This window comes from Pleurodeles waltl, chromosome 2_1 (genome assembly GCF_031143425.1).
Source record: "Pleurodeles waltl isolate 20211129_DDA chromosome 2_1, aPleWal1.hap1.20221129, whole genome shotgun sequence".
Classification (NCBI taxonomy): domain Eukaryota; kingdom Metazoa; phylum Chordata; class Amphibia; order Caudata; family Salamandridae; genus Pleurodeles; species Pleurodeles waltl.
The window spans coordinates 506,709,883-506,731,675 of NC_090438.1; the positions used below are offsets into that span (position 1 = coordinate 506,709,883).

At 45.2% G+C, this 21,793-nt stretch overlaps 1 protein-coding gene across 1 annotated transcript in view; it reads right to left on the reverse strand.

The window, feature by feature from the left end:
• Nucleotides 1–15,304: 15,304 nt before the first annotated feature.
• The window catches only part of LOC138265779 (zinc finger protein 157-like), a 77,971-nt gene continuing 71,482 nt past the window's right edge, over nucleotides 15,305–21,793 (reverse strand). Inside the window, exons 8-9 of the mRNA XM_069213811.1 lie at nucleotides 17,740–17,850; nucleotides 15,305–17,156 (exon numbers count right to left, since the gene is read on the reverse strand). Of these exons, the coding sequence (XP_069069912.1) occupies nucleotides 16,144–17,156; nucleotides 17,740–17,850 (1,124 nt within the window). The 3' untranslated portion in view covers nucleotides 15,305–16,143. The remainder of the gene's footprint in view (nucleotides 17,157–17,739; nucleotides 17,851–21,793) is intronic.

The window sequence follows — 21,793 nt, forward strand, 5'->3', positions numbered from 1 at the left end:
ACAAAGGGAGCTTAGGTGTTCCTTGCATATCCTGAAGGGTCTTCCTGGGCTAAGAGTGATGGGAGGAGCTGACAGTTACACCTGAATAAAGCTGGACCTGCCCGGAGCAAAGGAGTCTCCCTCTCCTGGAGAGTGTCTGGGACAGAGGTGGATCTTGTGAGGAGAAAAGATTTGCCTACTTCAAAGTCCAGAACTAGTATAAATATTGGACCCAAAAACCCCAGACAGGTAGAAGACTTCTGGATCAAGAGGAACCTCTACCAAGGAGAAGAGCTGTGAGGAGGAATACTGCCACTTTGCTGGGTTGGCCTGCAGTTGCTGCTTCTGCTGTGGAGAGGACAAAGACTGGACTTTGTTGTGTATCCTGCTTGTGACGTTTCTCCAAGGGCTTGAAGTAGAGCTTGCCTCCTGTTGGAAGTCTCAGGGATACCAAAGACTTCAGATTCATCTGCCTACAGCACTGGGAACTGTGTGTTTGGTGTTGCAACAGAATAAAAACCACCATGACGCCATCAACAACGCCACTGCCTGCACCGAGACCTGATGCCGCTACACAGAGCCATGCCCTTCTTCGCACCACAACCCTGGTCTCACTGATGCTGCCGCCTGATGCCATCTCTGAGCTGCTGCTTGCACCGTCACCTGTGGGCCCCGCACTCTGCATCACCTAGCTCACACCGCAGCCTTGTATCCCTGATGATGCAGCTCTATGCTGACACTGACGCCGATGCCTGCACCGTGGCCTGAGGACACCGCTTGTGAGGTACACGAAGCACTGTGCCGTCCCACACCGCAGCTCAAGTCCAACGATGCCAGCGACTCCGGCATCGTCAACAGACACCCCTGCCTTCACTGAGATCTGTGGGTGCCGCATGGAGCCCGCACCGCATTGTACAGCTGCCTTGGGCCACTGCCTGCCCCATGATGGGCATTGCACGTCGCATCGTCCCGCTTCGCACACAGCCCAATGCCATTGACACGTGCACCCCTGACTTCATCATCAGCCCAGAGTTTGATCTGCAATGCATGTGAATTTAAGGGGCCGCTGACCCCTGCACTGACCTCCGGAACCGACACCTGCTGACACCAGCTGCACCGCACTCCAGAGCACATTGCGAGGATCACGATGCCCTACATTTCCAAGGTACTGTCTGCAGGTCTTCCCAACACCGTAGCTGGCCCGCAACCCCGTTGTCAGCCTGAACTGTTGTTCATGATCCCGTGATAGCCCCCGGCGGAGCTATCGACTTCAATGAACTGTATTTTTAAGTTAATTCTTGCAAAATTCATACCTTTATTGATGTATTTTCTCGTTTTGGCCTTGTTTTACACAGATAAGTATTGGCTATTTTTCTAAAAGTGGAGTGGTGTCCTTTTGTTGTGTTTTCACTGTGTTACTTTGTGTTATGTGCAAATGCTTTACACATTGCTTCTGAGATAAGCCTGACTGCTTGTGCCAAGCTACCAAGGGGGAAAGAAGGGGTTATCTTAGGTGTGTGACTCCCTTATCCTGACTAGGAAGAAGACAGGGTGCAAGCCACGGCCAACTACAGACCCTAATTTTCAACAGAGACTTTCTCAGACATGTTTGTAGTGGAAACGTGCCCAACGGTGTCTGTGAAACTGCAACCCCCATAGCTACCCTACTAAACTATAGGAACTGGGACGTGGTGCTCCACAAAGCAAGGGAACTTAACGTGCTGCACTACGAGGACATGGACCTGGCCCTTTATTCATATTTCCAGCAACAGGTATATGAAGCTCGGAAACAATTCCTCCCAGCCAAATGGAGATTTCAGGAACTACATATGGAGTACAACATGCTCTACCCAGAGCAATTAAAAGTGATGTGTAATAGGGTGGCGCAATGATGACAAGTAGCCCGTGGTCAGATGATACATAGATTTTATTTTTGTTAAGAGTTTTCAAGGTGATTCTGGACTTATGAGTGTATTCGGCCGCTACTCTTCTGATTCTCCTCTTGCCGTCTTCTCTTTGCAGGTGGGCTCACAGGAGGCGCATGTGGAAAGAGAACGGAAACAGACAGTGGTAAGTGGTCTAATATTTATTTGTCTTTTATCTTACTATTCTTAGCTCTGTTTCCTTGCTTTCTCTCTTTCTACTGTATGCTCTCTCTCTCTCTTACTCACTTTCTCACTCTTCCTGCGTTCTCCCGTGGTTATCACAGCCTTCTCTGTATGTGCGTTTCATTTCCTTTTCTTTCTTTCTGTCCACTTTCTGCGTCTCCTTCTTTCTCTTGACCTGTCCCTCTTGATCTTGCCTTTTTCTTTCTGTATACCGGCCGTAGGACAAGTCTTATCCCTCAACCTTTGTTTTTCACCCTTCGACTTCCTCAATGTCGGACTCTCCCTGTGCGTTCCTGAACTGCCTTTAAGCCACCTTCTCTGGTGTCTTATGTCATAGGATTCCTAATTAGCAACTGAACGGACCGAACAAAAAAATGCCACTCCTGGGACACTAATGTAACAAAAAGGAAATAAGCAAGCACAAAAACCCAAAACAACAAACTAAACGTAGCTGAACCTTCAATAGTATGGTCCTTACTCCCACCCTTCCTCTTCCTTCGTCCCCTCCACCTCCCTATTTCTGGTATGTGTTGCCCACGCACCTGCAATGGCCACACTCTCCCCTGGGCGTGGCCAGAGTTCGGGTTTAGTGCCTCCCGGGCCTCTGCGATGTCCCGCCATACTGGTGCTGCTCCCGAGGTCTTCGCCGCTGGTCTCCACACTGCCGCCGTCAGGAATGCCTCCGTCATAGTTCTCTTTTTTTTTCTTTCTGCCACTCCGCCGAGGTCTTTTACGCCGGTTCCTGTGTTGCTCTTTTTTGATTCGTCCTTCTCCTCCCTTTTTATCCAGGTGATGACGCGGAGTGGCTGTTTCTGCCTGCCATGACCGGAAGTAGAACTTGATTGGTCTCCGCCCGGAGGACTTCCGGGTCGGGTGTTTCCCTTGTGTTGATGCCCCCGGGGTACGACGGGTACCTAGGTAGCGTCGGCCCGTCACAGTCACTCCCCCTAGGAAGTGGCTGATAGAGTCACGCGTCCAACGGATACCGGGACAGGTAGTCCGCGTTGAGCAGGCGAGACCCAGGGGAATGAAGAACCTGAAAGGAGAAAGATTGTAATGAAAGGAACTACCGGAGGATACGTGCGTTCGTGTCCTTATGGCGAGCCAACCACGTCAAAGGAGCATGATCGGTTACCAAAGTGAAAGGTCGTCTGGCCAAATAATAACGGAGGGACTCTATAGCCCACTTGATGGCCAGACACTCCTTTTCCAGGGTGGGATAGTGGCGCTCCCTCAGTAACAGCTTCCAGCTGATATATACAATGGGATGTAGGAACCCTTCCCCATCTGATTGAGACAATACTGCCCCTAGACCCACATCAGAGGCATCGGTTTGAACAAGGAATGGTTTACTGAAATCTGGACAACGAAGTACTGGTTCAGAGGCCAGGAGAGATTTGAGACGCTCAAAACTGTGCCTCTCTGGGTTAGAGAGGGAAGTCAGGTGATTGGGTTTAGTTTTACCCAGCAAGTCGGTGAGGGGGCCAGCGATTGTAGAAAAATGGGGTATAAACTGATGATAGTACCCCACCATGCCCAGGAAGGCTCGGATGTCTTTTATATGGCATGGGAGTGGTAGACTGTTAATGGCCTGTACTTTCTCAATTTGGGGTCGAACCTTTCCTTCCCCTATGACATAACCAAGGTATTATATGGTATTATGGACCAGATGTATCAAAGAATTTTGCATTCGCAAACGGTGCGAATTGCAAAATTCGTCCATTTGCGAATGCAAAATCACCTTTCTGAATGTAAGAAAGGCATTTGCAGTGCAATTTTAAGGAATCGCTAAAATAGCGATTCCTTAAAATTGCGACCCCGTTTAGAGAATCGCAATTTGCGATTCTCTAAATGCGGCATCGCAAATAAAGAATCCTAATTTGCGACCTCATTTAGAGAATCGCAAATTGCGATTCTCTAAAGAAGAAATCACAAATAAGGAATCCTTATTTGTGATTTCTTAAGCACATGTATGAACCAATTCCTTAATGCGAATTGGGCATTAAGGAATCGCTATTTACCACCAAGTTGAACTTGGTGGTAACCATGTGCAAATTTTTAAAATGTATTTGGCATGTGTGCACCTTACATGTTGTAAAATAATATTTTGGGGTGCAGCAGAGGGCGCCTGAGGCCCCCAGCACCCTGGACTTTGCATTTCCAAAAATTGCGAATTGCAGTTAGGAATTCGCAATTTTGGAAATGCAAACAATTCGCAAATATGGGCCTACAGGCCCATAGGTGTGAATGGGGGCCGGTATCGCAATTTGCGATTCGGTAATAGCATTTGCAATTTTTAAGAAATCGCTATTACCGATTCGCAAATGTGATACATTGCATTTTGCGAATCAGAAATAGCTATTTCTTAAAAATCGCTATTTCTGATTCGCAAAAGGCCTTTTCCATACATCTGGCCCTATTTGTCACGACTTACGTGCTGCTTTACCCTGGAGGCCGTAGAGCGAGTGGCGTGGATCCTGTTCTTGAAGGTTCGGCCTTGGCCCAAGTAGGGGCGACTCTTTCTGGTAGCCACGGTGCTGCAGGCAATGGGTACGCCAAGAGCAGGCCGTGCCACTCAGAAGTAGCGCCAAAGGGAACAAAACCCTGAAAGGGGAAAAAACCTCCACAAAGAATGTTCCTAAAACAGGAACAAAAACGAAGAGAATATCAGCAAGAGCAAATACAGAAAAAAGTATTCTGAACTGACGAGAACCAGCACAGGAATACGAGGAAACAGGAGCGAAGACACCATCCAAACAGAAAGTGTTGCAGCGCAAGGAGAGAAAGAATCACAGCCCTTAAATACCAACAAACAGGAAACGGCCAACAGGAAGTAAAAGGACACCATCTTAGATAGAGAAAAGCACATAGAACAGAATGGACTAGGAACCACAGAGAATAGGGAATAAGGAATGCTGGGAAGAGAAAGGAAACATGGGAAGGAGTAAAGAACATAAAAGGAAGGCACAACCAGATGTCCAAGAAAAGAACAAAGAAGAAAAGAACAGGTAAGTGGGGGGGTCAGACATACCTAAAAACGCGGTGCACAGCAAAATAACCAGGCCCCATGCCCAATTTGGGGCCTCTGTAAGCACACAGCAGACTGGGGGCGCGTTGCGTAAGAGAAATGCATGCTGCGGCCCGAGCCGAAGGTTCGGCTCGTGCCGTGCGCAGCGGCGTGACACTATGCCCCAATTTACAGTTCTCAGGGTTTGCAGTAAGATAAGCAGCACGCAACGGTTGAATTACGTGGTATAAGTGTTCAAGGTGCTCCTCCCAGGTAGCACTATAAATGACTATATCGTCCAGGTATGTGGCGGCATACTCTTGAAAAGGGCGAAGGATCATATCTATAAGGCGTTGGAAGGTAGCTGGTGTCCGGTAAAGTCCAAATGGCAGAACGGTAAACTGATATATGCCAGAGGGGTCGGACAATGCCATTTTTTCGCTATCCTCCGCTCTAAGGGGTATTTGCCAATACCCTTTTGTTAAGTCCAGGGTGGTCATATAGGTGGCCTGTCCTAAACGTTCTAAGAGTTCATCAATTCGGGGCATTGGATATGAATCGAAGTGAGATAAATCATTTACCTGCCTAAAGTCTATGCAAAATCTGGTGCTCCCATCCGGTTTCGGCACTAGGACTACTGGGGAACACTGCTGGGGAACACCATGGGCTGGATGAAGGCTCAATTATACCTGCGTCTAACATGGTCTTCACCTCTTGTTCCACTACCTGTTGTTTGGCTTCTGGTATCCTATAGGGTCGTTGTCGGGCTACTTTATCCCCAATTGTACGTATAGTGTGTTGTATCAAATGGGTTCTGCCTGGGATTTTGGAGAATACATTTAGGCTAGGTGTTCTAGTTGTTTCTTTTGTTTTTGGGATAAGGAGTCATTCACTTGAGGCATCGGTGTGTCGGTCTGGGTGTATCTCTTTGTGGGATATATCGAAATCTCTTGATCGCCTTTGGTGGTTACGTATAACGCTGCAGGTGTCTCAGTATTCTCATACCATTTTTTAAGAAAGTTAATGTGATAGACTTGTTCCCCACCAGTCCCACTGGGTATCTCGATTTTGTATGTAGTGGGGTTGACTTGTTCTAAGACCGTATATGGACCTTGCCATCGGGCCAAAAGTTTATTTTCACTAGTGGGTAAAAGCACCAATACCTTATCCCCCACAGTCAGGTTATGGTGTGTACTATGGGTGTTGTAATAAGATTTTTGTTTTGCTTGAGCGGCTTTCAAGGTTTTGTGAGCCTCTTCCCAAATGGAATGTAAGTGGTCTCTAAGGTCTTTGGTATATGATAGAATGTCCTTTACCTAATCCTCAGACTCCTCCCACTATTCTGCCAGCATTTCAAGTAAGGTACGTGACTGTCTGCCAAACAACAATTCAAAGGGGCTATGTCCGGTAGAAGACTGTATGTGGGTTCGTAGAGGACTAGTGGCAATGTCCTTTCCCAATCTCTTCCCGCGTCACTGACAACTTTCCTCAGTAAGGTCTTAATGGTCTTATTATAGCATTCTACTAGACCGTCTGTCTGGGGATGGTATACGGAGGTTCGTATTTGTTTCACCCCAAGGGTATGACATATTTCAGATATGAGTCTGGACATAAAGGGGGTTCCCTGATCGGTAAGAATTTCTTTGGGGAAACCCACTCGTGAAAAAAATTCGATCATGGCCTGTGCTATGGTTTTAGTGTTCATACTGGCTATGGGTATGGCCTTCGGGTACCTAGTAGCATAGTCAACTAACACCAACAAATACTGGTGTCCCTTTATGGATGGGGTTAGGAGTCCCACTAGGTCTAGTCCTACCCGTGAAAATGGCACTTCTATTATGGGCAGAGGTTGTAAAGGAACAGTGCGGTTGGGTGATGGGTGTATTAGTTGACATTTTGGACAAACATGGCAATGTTTTCTAATGTCTCCGTATATGCCCGGCCAATAGAACCTTTGGAGAATAGCTGCCTCTGTTTTTTCTCTCCCTAAGTGACCTTCCCCGTTATCTCCGTGTGCCAAATGGAGAACCTGTTCTCGATAGGTTTGGGGGACAACTAGCTGAGGTTTTTCCCTGGAGAGTTTTGACATTCTCCATACAACATGTCATTCGAAACACTTAACATCGGACCTACTGAGGGCCCATCCGGGGCTAATGCACTTTGCCATGCGTGTTTCAGAGTTGGTTCCTCTCTTTGGGCCTGTCAAAAGCTACCTGCTACAGACAATACAGCTGTTGGATCGGTAGAGACCGAGGAAGTAGGACCGTTGCTATTTTCCCGATATCTCTGCTTCTGTTCCTGTTTCTTCTTTTTACTAAGTTTCCTTCGGTCCCTTGCTCCTCGATTTCGGTGGAAATAAAAGGGGCTTCCTTCCACCATGCGTCAGTCATATGGTCCTGATTTGCATTAGCTAGTAAGTAAGCAAAAGCATTGTAGTCGGTTCCTATAATCATGTCCTCACCAAGGTTAGGAAGCACCCCTACGGAGAGGCATTCTTCTTTTCCTCTCCAGTTTATGGAGACCGTCGCTACTGGATAGGACTTCTGGCCTCCATGGACACATGTTATAAGGACTTGGGTATGAGGGATCAGGCCGCACATGGTCTTGTTTCACTACACTCTGGCTACACCCGTAGTCTATAAGCACCTTCCGTTCTTCTTGATTAAGGGACATGACAGTGGTATATTTGGTCTTATAATGTCCGGACCACATTACCCGTCCCTTCATCATGCCAATCTCCATTGGCTCTTCGGTTTCTTTTTTTAATGGGCAATGTCGGGCAATATGCCCCCACTTGGAGCAATGGAAACATTACAGACCTGTCATGACCTCTCTTGTAGGGGAAGGATGAGATATGGTAGCTCTCTCACTACTGGGGCCGGCTGTTTGGCGGGGGTAGACTGGTTTAGAAGCTGACACTCATGGAGCCAAGGAAGAGAATTTTGGGTGATCCCCTCGAAACTCAGGTGCCCGATGGAAGGCACAGGCTAGATCAATTGCCGTACGATTCGTAAGATCAATGTGCTGTCTGACTCAGTTGCGGGTGGTGGCCGGGAGAGCATCCAGGTATTGTTCGAGAATGATAGCATCAAACATCTCATCCTTAGTGGTCTCGGAGGGGTGGAGCCACTTTTCTCCTGCAAGATATACCAGATAATACAAGGTGCGGGGGTTTTCTTGCGACATCCATTTGGTCTGATGAAACCTAACTCTATAACGCTCCTGATCCAGGCCAATCCGTTCTAGGATTGCCTTTTTAATTTCATTGTAGGGGAATACGCCTCCCGGATTTACCGCCCGATAAGCCACCTGGAGATGGCCCGTTAGCAAGGGGGCTATATACTGTCCCCATTTGTCTGTGGGCAAGTTGGCAGAGTAGCCACTCGCTCGAAATTGGTGAAAAAACAATCAGGGTCCTCATTGTCCTGATATCTTTGGAGTACATTGATCAGAACATTAGGATGTACCTTGGTCTGGACTATGGTTTCCGTCAATTTTCCCAAGGCAGTTTCATGGACCAATTGATTGTTTGCTATGATTGTAGCCTGACTCTTCAGGGTGGTCTGCAGTGCTTCCCTTTCCTCCTTGGCTTCCTTCAGCTGCTCCTCCCATACCAATTGGAGGTGTTGGTGACCTTCTGCCAGCTGGGCTATCATGTCAGCGAGGGTGGGTTTTTATTCCATTGCGTTCCCTTACGTTGTGGGAGCTTCCGAAGAAGATATCCCACTTCTGACACCACTTGTAAGAGGGTGACGCAATGATGACAAGTAGCCCGTGGTCAGATGATATGCAGATTTTATTTTTGTTAAGAGTTTTCAAGGTGATTCTGGATTTATGAGTGTATTCGGCCGCTACTCTTCTGATTCTCCTCTTGCCGTCTTCTCTTTGCAGGTGGGCTCACAGGAGGCGCATGTGGAAAGAGAACGGAAACAGACAGTGGTAAGTGGTCTAATATTTATTTGTCTTTTGTCTTACTATTCTTAGCTCTGTTTTCTTTCTCTCTTTCTACTGTATGCTCTCTGTCTGGTTTGAGTACTGTCTTCCTCTTTTCTTTCCTTTCCTTTTCTGTTTTTCTTTTAGTTTCTTGAGTCCTCTCTCTCCCTCTTACTCACTTTCTCACTCTTCCTATGTTTCTCCCGTGGGTATTGCAGCCTTCTCTGTATGGGTGTCTCTTTTCCTTTTCTTTCTGTCTACTTTTCTGCGTCTCCTTCTTTCTCTTGACCTGTCCCTCTTGATCTTGCCTTTTTCTTTCTGTATACCGGCCGTAGGACAAGTCTTATCCCTCAACCTCTGTTTTTCCCCTGCGACTTCCTCAATGTCGCACTCTCCTTGTGTGTTCCTGAACTGCCTTCAAGCCACCTACTCTGGTGTCTTTTGTCATAGGATTCCTAATTAACAACTGAACGGACTGAACAAAAAAACACCACTCCTGGGACATTAATGTAACAAAAAGGAAATAAGCAAGCACAAAAACCCCAAACAACAAACTAAACGTAGCTGAACCTTCAATAGTACTGTCCTTACTCCCACCCTTCCTCTTCCTTCATCCCCTCCACCTCCCTATTTCTGGTATGTGTTGACCACGCACCTGCAATGGCCACGCTCTTCCCTGAGCGTGGCCGGAGTTCGGGTTTAGTGCCTCCCGGGCCTCTGCGATGTCCCGCCGTACTGGTGCTGCTCCCGAGGTCTTCGCCAATGGTTTCCACACTGCTGCCGTCAGGAATGTCTCCGTTGTAGTTCTCGCTCCTTTTTCTTTCTGCGGCTCCGCCGAGGTCTTTTCCGCCAGTTCCCGCGTTGCTCTTTGATTCGTCCTTCTCCTCCCTTTTTATCCAGGTGACGGCACGGAGTGGCTGTTTCTGCCTGCCATCACCCAGAAGTAGAACTTGATTGGTCTCCGCCCGGAGGACTTGCAGGTTGGGTGTTTCCCTTGTGTTGATGCCCCTGGGGTACGACGGGTACGACCGAGGTAGCATCGGCCCGTCACAGTATGGTAGATGGAAATGCAACGATCTTTGGAGATCCGAAGCAGCTACAGCAGTTCCTCAAATGCTGAATGGCTGCGGGGTCGATGCAGTGCTCCCCTGGTTTGGAGGATCTTGATCCAGCAACCTCCGAAAAGCAATATGAATGCACCTTTTCCAAATAAGTAGACTGTTGAAGGGGGGGGTTCCAGATCCCTGGGACACCCTGACAGGTGTCACTGTCTGTTAGTCGCTACCTGCAGTTCTTATAATATGGGGAGACGGTGAAGTAATTGCGTCTGGCTGCAGATGTGTCGCAGAATGACGGATGGGGTGACTGGGAAGTTGGTTTGTGACAATGGCAGTTTGGTAATGTATATACAGCTTCAGGCCGAGTTAGTTTTACTACTCCTTATTCATTGGAGATGCCTGGCCTTTTCTGATGTGCCACTTCAGACTGTTTTTGCTACTATGTACGCAGGGGGGGAATGCAGGTGGAGATGGTGTTGCATGCATTATTGTTGTTCCGGAAATGCTTTAGCACAAAAAAGACTTTAACAGGGCCCGCTATGCTTATCCAGAGCTGGGTGTCCTCTGCCAGGCAACCACTGTCCTGTGAGCCACTTGGCTATGTTTTGCGTTTTTTAGGGTTATACATTGGGTGGGTTATGGAGCAAAATTTATCATTGTGTAAGTTGTGGGTTCTCACAGTGTGGGTGGAGGAGGATTTTGCTCATTCCAACTGTTTACAGTGAGAAGGCATTGGCTGACAAAAGTTACAGATTTGCTCACTGACACTGCAGGATCGCTTATGACACAGGAGAATGACGTATGACATGCACAGGACTGCGCAGGGTACACCGACCCCCTCACCGATCAGGTTTCTCACATGGAACATTGTTGGCTTGAATGATTGTGGGAAGGTGCACAAGGTGGCAGCATACCTCATACGCCCTAGGATTGATAGCACTGTTGCAATAGACACACCTTGCCCAGGGAATACTATGCTTACACAGCATCGCATGCAGGGAGTCGGTTGCGCTGCTGGATTTACCCCACGTTAGTGGCGTGTTAATTTGGGTCAGGAGGGGCTCATGGGAAAAGATACAGGATTTGTACATAGACGGGGTGTAGGTATGTAGTGGCTCGCTGTACTAAAGATGACCTGATGCTGGTACTAGTGGGGGTTTACGGCCCCAATTTTGATGACTCACAATCCTATAATGATTTCAGCACCACACTGTTAAGGTGAGGCGACCTACCACAGGTTTGGAGTGGTGACTATAATTGTGTGGTATGTTAAAAAGGGGATCCCTCCAGGGGCCAACCAGCATCCCTCAGCAGCAGCCTGGGCCCTTCAAGAGCTTGCAGAGCAGCATGTATGTATAGTGCCATAACATCCTGTGGGGGGATATTCACACGGCTCCACAGTACATGACATTCATACGCGAATTGACTACTGGCTGATTTCGTGCAGTCTGATACAGCATGTGCGATGCTGCGAACCTTGGCCACGCACATACTCTGATCATTCACCAGTCCTACTAGAACTGGAATTACACCATTCACCCTCACAGGCATTTACTTGGGGATTCTTACCATACTCCCTTTTAGATGGAGCGTTCAGGGAAGAATTCGGGCAGGCATAGGTTTTTTTTAGCACTAACACGGGCTCCGTATCTAAATTCAGCACAATCTAGGAGGCTTTTAAGGTTTACACTTAGGGGGTTATCATCTCCAAGCATGCCGGCATGCATCAGTCCTTAGGGGGTATGCTGACTAAGTTGGAGGGAGAGACCGGAGTGTTCGAACAGAGGCACAGGGAGACAGCAGACAAGGGTTTATTGGGAGAGATAAAAGTCAAGTTGAAGAATACCCTGATACTGCATAGAGTGAATTCAATCCCTTGGGAAAATACACAACAGCACAGGTGTATGGGGAAGGGAAGAGGCCGGGAGCCACCACAGAGGCACTTCTATGCCCAAAACAAGAGGATGACACGATTTTTACACTGAGAGGTGAAGGGATGCTGCTGCACACAGCAGATCAAATTTCTGAGTGGTTTCATCTGTACTATGCTGATCTTTACACGTTTAGACACACACAAGGTGAGGAAGCCACCGTAGAATAATTAACGCATATAGCAATGAAGTGTTTTTTGATGGACCGCAGGGAGTGCCTACAGGCCCTGCTGCAGCCTGCTGAGCTAATAGCTGATTTGAAGGATATTCCTGGTGGTAAAGCACCAGGCAGTTCTGGGCTGACTGTGGCCTTTTACAAGGTCTATCAGGGCTTACGTATACCCCACTTGAACGACCTATACGAAGAAATGGTAAAGGATGGTTGTATGCCGCGTTGGATGCGAGAAGAGTTATTGGCCACCTTATTGAAACCAGGTAAGCCAGCTGATAATTGCTCATCTTACAGACAGCTGTCATTCTTGAATGTGGATGCTAAAATTTACGCTAAGATCCTGGCCAATCGGTTGGCGCCATCACTCCCAGGGGCAGCGGGCCCGGAACAGGTGGGATTCATTCTGGGTAGATCATTATCTTTTAACCTCTGAACCATTTTTAATGCAATTATGCAAGCGGACCAGGATGTGACGGCAAAGGCTGTTTTCCTTGACACTGAGAAAGCGTTTGATTCAGTGGAATGGGTTTTTATGATATTGGTTTTCCAGCGTATTGGGAAGGGGGAGATCTTTCTACAACTAGTTTGAATACTTCATACAAGACCAACAGCACAACTGCAAATTAATGGCAAATCACAGACTCCATAGATGCCACCAGGGAAACATGACAGGGATGCCCCCTGTCACCATTGCTGTATACTCTAGTCTCTGAGCTGTTAGCCTGTGCACTCAAAGAATACCATGCTCACAAGGGGTTATGATTTCCATAAAATAACTTGGTCATCTCAGCTCACGTGGAAGACACAGTACATGTGTGCGATCCAGAGCATAATCTATCGCCAGTTCCGCAGGAGGTAGTGTTGTTTGGCAGATACTCTCGTCTCAGTATAAACTAGGCAAGTTCTTAATATTCCATCTTACTGCAGTCACTACAAAGGTGCAGTCAGAGTACCACCTCCAATGGACCACAGATGCGGTGTGCTTTTTTGGCATACAGGTGCATACTGACCCAGCAGTGATTATACTTGAAAACTATGGTAAGGTGGTGCTGAAGCTCCCAGAAGTGGTAAAGTGTTGGATTCGGCTCATCTATCATAAAATGGTTGCAGAGCAATAATTAAATGGTGGTCCTGCTGTGGTTTTTGTTCCTGTTTGTCAATATCCCAATTAGGCTACTGAGCATCAAGGCTATTCTGATCAAACTGGCTTGGGCTGGGAAGCAACCCAAGGTGGACTGGGATACACTTGCTCACCCATTCATGTGTGGTTCTCAATGTCCTGGACTTAGAGACTTACTACCATGTCCTGCATGTACGCCTACTACTGGTTTCATGGACCTGAAGAGCTGTTGCACCTCTGGCTCGAGTTTGGCACTACATGATTGATCCACTAAATACAATGGTTTGCTCTTAGCATAAAACCCTGGAACAGCAGGCCAGCTCTCTCCTTTTCTTGCCACAGTATTGGATATCCAGTATTCATTGACAGTGCACTCTGTAATTGGTATGCAGTAAACTGAAAATATGTCAATTTCATGCCATGCCAACTGTATATTTGCCATTATGTCATGTAATGGAGGGACAAAAATTCAAAATAAAACTTAAAAAAAAGAATGTCGCTTCCAGAGAACCAGAGCTGAGGCCATTCCATATCTGTTTCAGAAAATGTGTCCAGCGCACTCACATTCTGGAAAATCAGGTAATCGGCTGTGTTTGAGGATGGTGGGGGAAGAAAGTTTGGTGCCACGCCGATGTCACTCATCATGCATGAGTGGGCACGTGGAAAGTGTCTGAGTCTGACCTAGAAATGTCCGGCATAGTTGCCCAATAGTTTTGTTATATTAGCCCAGATTGTGAAAGTTCCCTGTGCCTGGCCTCTTCTACAATCTCTGGGCCTCCATCCTCGTCCTGTGAAGGATATCTTTAGTACTATGGTGTTCGTGGGGCCCTGATGCCGGCGGCATCAGTGTCAGCAGAGCCACAGGAGGCGTTAATGTCAACGCAGAAATCTGTGACTGTGCCAGTTCAAGAATCACTAGTGAAGAGCCCGAAGCTGGAAAGATTCCAGCCAGCACCAGACGCATTCTCTGACTGGGATCCTTGGGGGTCAAATGGCATGGAGAGAAGAGATGCCAGGAAAAATCCCAATGGAGTCCCAAACTGACCCATAGGATATGACGACAAACAAGATTGGGACCACTACCTGTCTGAACAGTGCCATCAATGGCAATAAGGAGCAAAGCAAGTCCCAGTAAGTCGGAACTTACTTATGATCCACGTATGGGAACGTTGGCAAGGGCCAACGGATATGACCTGTGTCGGGCACCAGAGCAAGCAGCACTGCCAGAGAAGGCTCTTCGGGCACAGTGATGTCTATAAGCTCTGGCTGTGAGGAATATACCACAATAGGTCAGGTGCTTTGAGGCCACTTATTGCTTGACTTTGGTTTGCGCCAAGTGAAGTCATCATCATGCTTCCTTTTCTCCTGTTTGAATGATTTAGATGAAGGAGAGAAGTGTGACTTAAAGGAAGACCTCCACTTCGATTGGCATCAAGACCAACACTTGTCATGGGCACAGGACATAGAACGTTGTTAGGCCCTGTGTTATTTTATGGCATTGGGCTGCATGAGGCTGCATTCCTTGCACAGCCTAGAGTAATGCTTTGACCCCAAGGACCACAGACAGACTTTGTGCGGGTTTAGATTTGCCATTTGTCCATTGCAAATGCCACAGGTGTTAAAGCCTGACTTTTGTGGCAAAGCCATCCCTACACACTGCACTGATGAAAATGTTGAAGAAAGTTTAAGAAGCACACAGAAAAACTCACAGTGAGCAGCTCTTGATCCTTGTTGAAGGGCAAGAAAAAAGATAACTGATGTTGGTGTGCTGGGTGGACATTTTCTAGCTATGGTGACATCATGCAGGTGCCGTTACTAGCACAGAGAATGAGCCAAAGCCCCAACCTGCCAAGAAGAACATTTCCAGATCCAGTCTGGCACAGGGGATATTCAACAGGTGAGGAATTTGCACGTAGAACTATCCACCAGAAATCCATTTTTAAGAGTAATTCTAGAACCACACCATGGTCTGGAAAGCATCTATAAAAGCCCCTTAGATGACTGAGGTTATCAATTTTATTAATTTACAATTTGTTTTCAATGCCACTGGAAAGTTACACCCAATTCTCCAGAAGGCTTTGATGTAATATGGTCTCTAAAGTTCACTTTGTTCTGAAGATTTACTATAATAATTGGTTCTTGGGACCTTTGTACATTTTCTTGTTTTACACAGGGTATGCAAACTTTATACACACCTATATTATGTGCTCCCCTGGAGTACAAACACGTTTGCAAAAGGTTAATCTTGCACTGAAGTTAGAAAATCAAAACAATACAGACATATATAAATAAATCATAACAGTTATTTTTGCATCTTTGTTACAGTAGCTTCATGCAGTTGAGCTATTTGATCAAACATTTGTGAACTTCTATGTATTAATTCCTTTTAGAACTTTTGACAGTTATATCTTTTACACATTTGTTAATGAACTTTTCAATTCTAAATAGCACTGTTACTATTTTGAACAATCAGCAACTGACCGCTAGTATTAAGAAGTGGTTTATTTTCCCACACCAATCCCACGCTCACAATTCTTTACTTTTTTGTGCAACTCTAGATGAACTCTAGATCATACTGCTACCAGCCACTCTTTTTTACTGCACAAAGTTTGTTAGCCATTCGCCCTTCCTCTACATTTCGTCACCTAGCTGTTCTCTTAATGTCCTTCTTTCCGGCTTGAAAAGTTGCTTAAAATGATTCCTTAAGATCATAAACAATTGTCTTTTAATTCCTATACTATTCTATTGACTATACGTTATCCAACAAAACAATGCATTTTGTAAACACTCAGATAATCATTTGGTGGCATTTAGATGTAAATCATTATAAATAATTCACTCATGTTTGACTATGAGTGACTGTGCCATTGTCTGAATGCGTTTGTGAGTTTTTTTGTGTTGTGAGAGATATGACAGACGGCTGTAACATTTTCCACATTCAGGACATCTGTATGGTTTTTCCCCTGTGTGACATCTTTGGTGGCTTCTTAGAGTAGAACTTTGATTGAAACTTTTCTCGCATTCAGTACATGTGTATGGTTTCTCTCCTGTGTGAATTCTCATATGTCGAGTGAGATTGGACCTCTGTTGAAAACCTTTTCCACAGTAAGTGCATTTATGTTGTAGATTTCTTCCTGGGATTCTCGTGTGTTGAATAATACCTAATTCAGCAGTTCCAACCTTCCTGTCAATAAACAAATATGGTTTATCACCTGCCTCTTTGCTGAGTGGTAAACTTTCTGTACTCTTGAGTTTTTTGTCATAATCTGTGCAAGGACTTGTCTCTTGTCTTTTATGGGTTTGATGGAAATGAAACTGCAGTTGCTTAAGAAAACCAAAGCTTTTTTCACAGTCCGTACATTTGTATCGTATTTCTCCAAAGTGGATCCTCTGATGTTTGAATAAACTACAAGCACTGCTGAAATTTTTCCCACATTGAGTACATTTTAATGGTCTGTCCCCCAGATGACTTCTCTGATGCCTGAAAAGGTTTAAGCTTTTAGCAAAGGTTTTTCCACATTCATCACACTGAAAAGATTTAGGTCCTATACGTGTTCGTTGCCGAGGTGGTCCAATTGATTTATCACTTAGTCCTTCTGCATTAATTTGGCAGCGATTTTGAAAAATTGGATTTAGTGCTTCAGTGGAGCGCTGGACATCAATTATGGTTTTATATGGTTTTATATTATGATTTAATTTGGAATTAATTTGCCAACTATTATGTTGTTTGTCGGGACTCCAGAAGAAACTCTCCTTATGTCTGCCTAATTGCATCACACGTAGCGTTCGGTTTCCAGTAAGTTCCTGATTGAGCCTTTCTTTCTTTTTTGAAATTGCAATGACATCTTCTGTAAAAATAAAAACACAATATTCAGTTCTAATGAATACAGCTATGATTAAGGAAGTAAATTTGTTATATAATCAAGCCATTACAAACCATTAACATTTTCAAAACTATGACAGATGCGTTAAAAATGGCTATCATTTCACACCCACAATATGGAATGTAAAGCTAACCTCTGTGTAATCAGCTTCAGATGACATTTGTATATACTATTCCCACACAAAAGCCGCAAGGAAGACCTTATGTCTCAGAAAACACAGAGTACCAATTAGAGGAATCTAACAGTCCTGAGACTATTTTTTAGTTTTTACAAACGTGTAACATACACAGATATTACCAAAGGAAACAGGGTAGTGATAAATAGCAATACAATAACTGTTCCTCCTGGTCACAGGATGTTAAATCATTTTCAATTCTGAGATGTGTGAACACAGATTCTGGCTAACTGGTTTGCAGAAAATGTGTGCATTTCCCAATCAATCTTAATGCACTGCACAGCATTACCCTTCTATCTCTCAACTGCAAGAGTTTCACAAATGTTTTGTTACTAACATGCCTAGATGGACTTATAAACAGCGGTTACTCACTTGTTGTATGGGTTGTTGCCATTTTACCCCTTTCCAAACCATGGTTGCCTCTAGAGTAGGGCTCTTCTTCCTTAACTATTAATATAACTTCAGGATTGTTGTTTATTGAGTCTACATAAACACATCAACAAAAGGAAAGATCATAGTGTAAGCCAATACAATTATCATATACAGTAAGACTGAGTTTGACTCCTGGCAAATTTGTAGAACTGAAATAATGCTTCATAAAAAGCATTATGCTAATCTAAACCATAACTCAACATGTTTAATTATTTGCCTTTTGACAATGAATACAGACTAGCAAGCCAATCAAGTCAGCCTTTTCTTTTCTGCTCTTTACATCCAGTTCATAAATGTAACCAAGTACTACTGTTGCCCTAATTTTGCATCAAAACTTTTTAATTCATGTACTATTTTTGATTCTGCTACCTTTGCACTAAGGCTGGTTTTAGCTTTTTTTTAAACAAATTTTATTGGGTTTATAAATGACAGAAAAGAGGGATTAAAGGAGAACAAACATCAAAATATTGCTTAATTTTGCAATAAATCACAACAACACTACATTTAGCAGTATAAACATCAGGCACAAGTGTACAGAGTTCAGTAACGTTACTGATTTCGCATTTACGTTATGTACATCATCAAAGACATTTTCCAGGACAATAGTTCCAAAGAAAACCTTAGAAACCATGCATCCCAATTTAAGGCTGGTTTTAGCTAGCCTGGGTCACTCACACCGAAACGGCTCACCTCGTTGTGGATAGGGTGGTTTCGGGCCTATAAAAGCTCAGTTCTGTTTTGGAACAGACTGCCCCTCTTGGTGATGGGTAGAGCTGCCATTGCCAAAATGGTGCTCCTCCCATGTTGTCTGTACCTAGTCCAGATTTTGTTGTTTCAACTGACTCCGCAGCCGTTTTCTAGACTGGACAGTCTGCTAGTTTCCTTGATTTGGGCTGGGCACCGCAGTAGAATGGGGTTACCCACACTCGAAATGGATCTGGAGGACGCGGGATTGGCAATCCAATACATCAAGTTATACTATTATGCAACACGCTGCCGAGTCGCTGACTGAGAAGGATATGTGAGAGATGCAGCTCTTCCGGGGCATACTTGGTACGGACACTTTGGCTTAACTCTTGATGAAGAGGGAGGGGTCGATCAGAATAACCAGTCCTATATCTGGTCAGAACTACTGCATCTCTCAGGGAACAAGCGGTGAGTAGGGTGCTTTGTCGGGCGTCTTTTGATAGGGAGTTGCGATTTTGGGGTCTCGCCCTGTTACGGGCTACTGAGGAAAACACGTTTATGGAACAATGAAGAGTGGGGGGCTGTCTAGAGGTGGCGATCTGTTTCCAGAGGAGCAATTCATCTCATTCCAGGAAGTCCAGGACATTTTTGAAGAGGCTCAGATCACTTTCTAAACTATGCCAGACTAGAAGGTGTTGCGAGGGAGGTGTGGCGTGAATTTCCGGCCGCGTCATCAGACGTGTTGGGTGAGTTTGACTGGTGGGGAGAGGAGCAGCACTTGATTACCCTGTTCAATAAGGCCCTCAGGGGGGATATATAAAAAAAACTCTGTGCGGCGCATTGTGCATGGGAGCTAAAGAGTCTGATATCTGACACTGATTGGTCTCAAGCATTAGAATAGGTGCGTGCTGTCTCTTGTAATAACAGGTTTAAGCTGTTACATTAGACTTTTCTGCATAGCACTAATGTGAATCCTTATAAAATAAACATAATTAATTCCTCTAGGGGAGCTATATGTAAGAGATGTGGGAAGGGGGATGCCACTTTCCTACATTTGGCTTGGCTATGTTAATGAATCCAACAGTTTTGGAGGGTAGTGGTCCCCAGGACAGAGGAGGTCACTGGGTTGGTGGTTACTCTGACCCTGACTGCTTGCCTGTCGGGAGTGATGGCCAGGCCTAGAGGGTGGAAGATCCCAAATAAACTCTTGCAGCATGCGCATTTGTTGGCCAAACATAGAGTAGCCATAGACTAGCTAGGGTCCAGGACTCCACTGGCTGACACTGGCTTAGAAATCTCATAGAGTGGGGAGCAGCAGGGAAACAGCATTGGCTACTGGTAGGTACAGAAGAAGGGGAAGCAGAGGAGATATTGGCATTGGGCCAACCCCTCGATCAAGTTAATGATGATGATTCAGCTTCTGATGTTAGCAGTGATGTCGAAGGCTGATTTATTTGACCACCCTGTTTTTTCATGACTAATTTGACAACCAACTGTGTTAATGTCACGTTCATCACACCATGATTGCATTACATGACTTGGTTTATGTATTACACTCAGATGTACATGTTGTGGTTATTTCAGATGATGCTTATCCTGACATGGGTATTGTCTCACTTGCCTATAGATCCTTGGGTTTCTCTCTAATGGAAGATTTACCTATGTGATCTCATGATTTTCGCACTGTATGGTTTGTATTTGAGTTCTATGGAAAACCAATAAAAACAAAAGATCTAATCCTGAACATGTCCCAATTCAGTCCTAAACAATCACGTTTTATGAATTCTAGGAGTCTTAGCTGGTCATTAACTCCATGGTGGTGGGCCTGCCAGCCCTCTTGGTTTACGATAAGTAATGAAAGTGATGGAAGGTCACCCCTTTTCCCCCTCCCAAAATAAGATGGGATGGCAGTCACTGTGACCTTGTGGCTCTTTGAGAGTCAGGCCACCAGGTCAGAGGTTTGCTTTGGTGTAGTCTGCAGAGACACCATTGATGTAAACATTGCATTTCCTCTGAATATGCAGAGGAGGGGGAACTTCTGCTTTGTGCAGTGCTCCTGCTCAGCCAAATTCGTATTGATGCTCTTAGTCTGAAAAGTGCTTCTCTTTACTAAGGCCCAATTATCCTAAATCATAAACGTAAACTGAATTTGGTGTGGCAATCATTGCTCATCCCTGGCAGCATGGCACAAGGAGACAGTCCTTCCACAGGAAAAATGTATGTGGTACATCTGCCAAAACTAGACATGATACCAACATAATTACAAAATAAAGAACAGAAAAGGTTCAAAATAAGCTCATTTGTAAGTGATGAATTTATATCAAAGTAAATTAACAAGAAAATGAAATAAATCTGCTGCAGGAACCAAATGGTATAGTAAAAACAAAATGGGAATATTTATAGGTTATGTCAGTCTCAGACAGCAAGATCAGAGTTCCTTTATAAAAAAAGCAATAAGGAATATAATTCTGACTAGAAGAAAGCAATAAGTTCACCAGCAGCTATTAAAATATTGCCCTAAATTCTCCTCACTTGGAGTACTATGAATCTTTGCAGCAAATGTTCTTACTAAAGGTACATTGATAAGTTGTCAACTGTTCAGGGCTGGTTTTTCACAGGTAAGTCCAAGATTCTGACAGATGGCAGGAAATTTACAACAATCCTAGTTCAGGTCTACATCAAAATGGCCACTTCCCACTAGTCCCCTGGATTTTTCAGAAGCCGCAACAGCTTACTTTATCCACAGGGTATTCTATATTCTCCAGCCACAAGAGATATGTTCCAAAGGAACAAGCAGGATAAATGTCTCAGTGTAACTGGTCTACTAATTTTCTTCCACATATGAAATCCTACTCAACCACACCTTATCTATCCTCTTGCCACAGGAGGGAAGTTCCATGCAGGTATGTTGGTGTCACTGACAGGAAAAGGACTGCTTTAGCATTGTGGGTCAGCAAATTTCTAGTGACACTAACCTTGGAAGCATTTCTAGGCCAGGAGACTCAAGACAGAGCTGAGGGCTGTTTTTGCCACATTCCACTTGTAGGAAAGTACCCTCTTTTTGGCATGGTTAACCCCACTTTTTGCCTGCTGTCAGAGTGTTGTGACTGTGATCACTGGGATCCTACTAACCAGGACCCCAGTGACTGTGCTCTCTCCCTCTAAATTTGGTTGCTTAGGACTTAGCAAACACCACAATTGGCATACTGGTGCCCCATTTAAGTCCGTAGTATATGGTACTTAGGTACCCAGGGCATTGGGGCACCAGGGGTTCCCCATGGGCTGCAGCATGTACTGTGCCACCCAT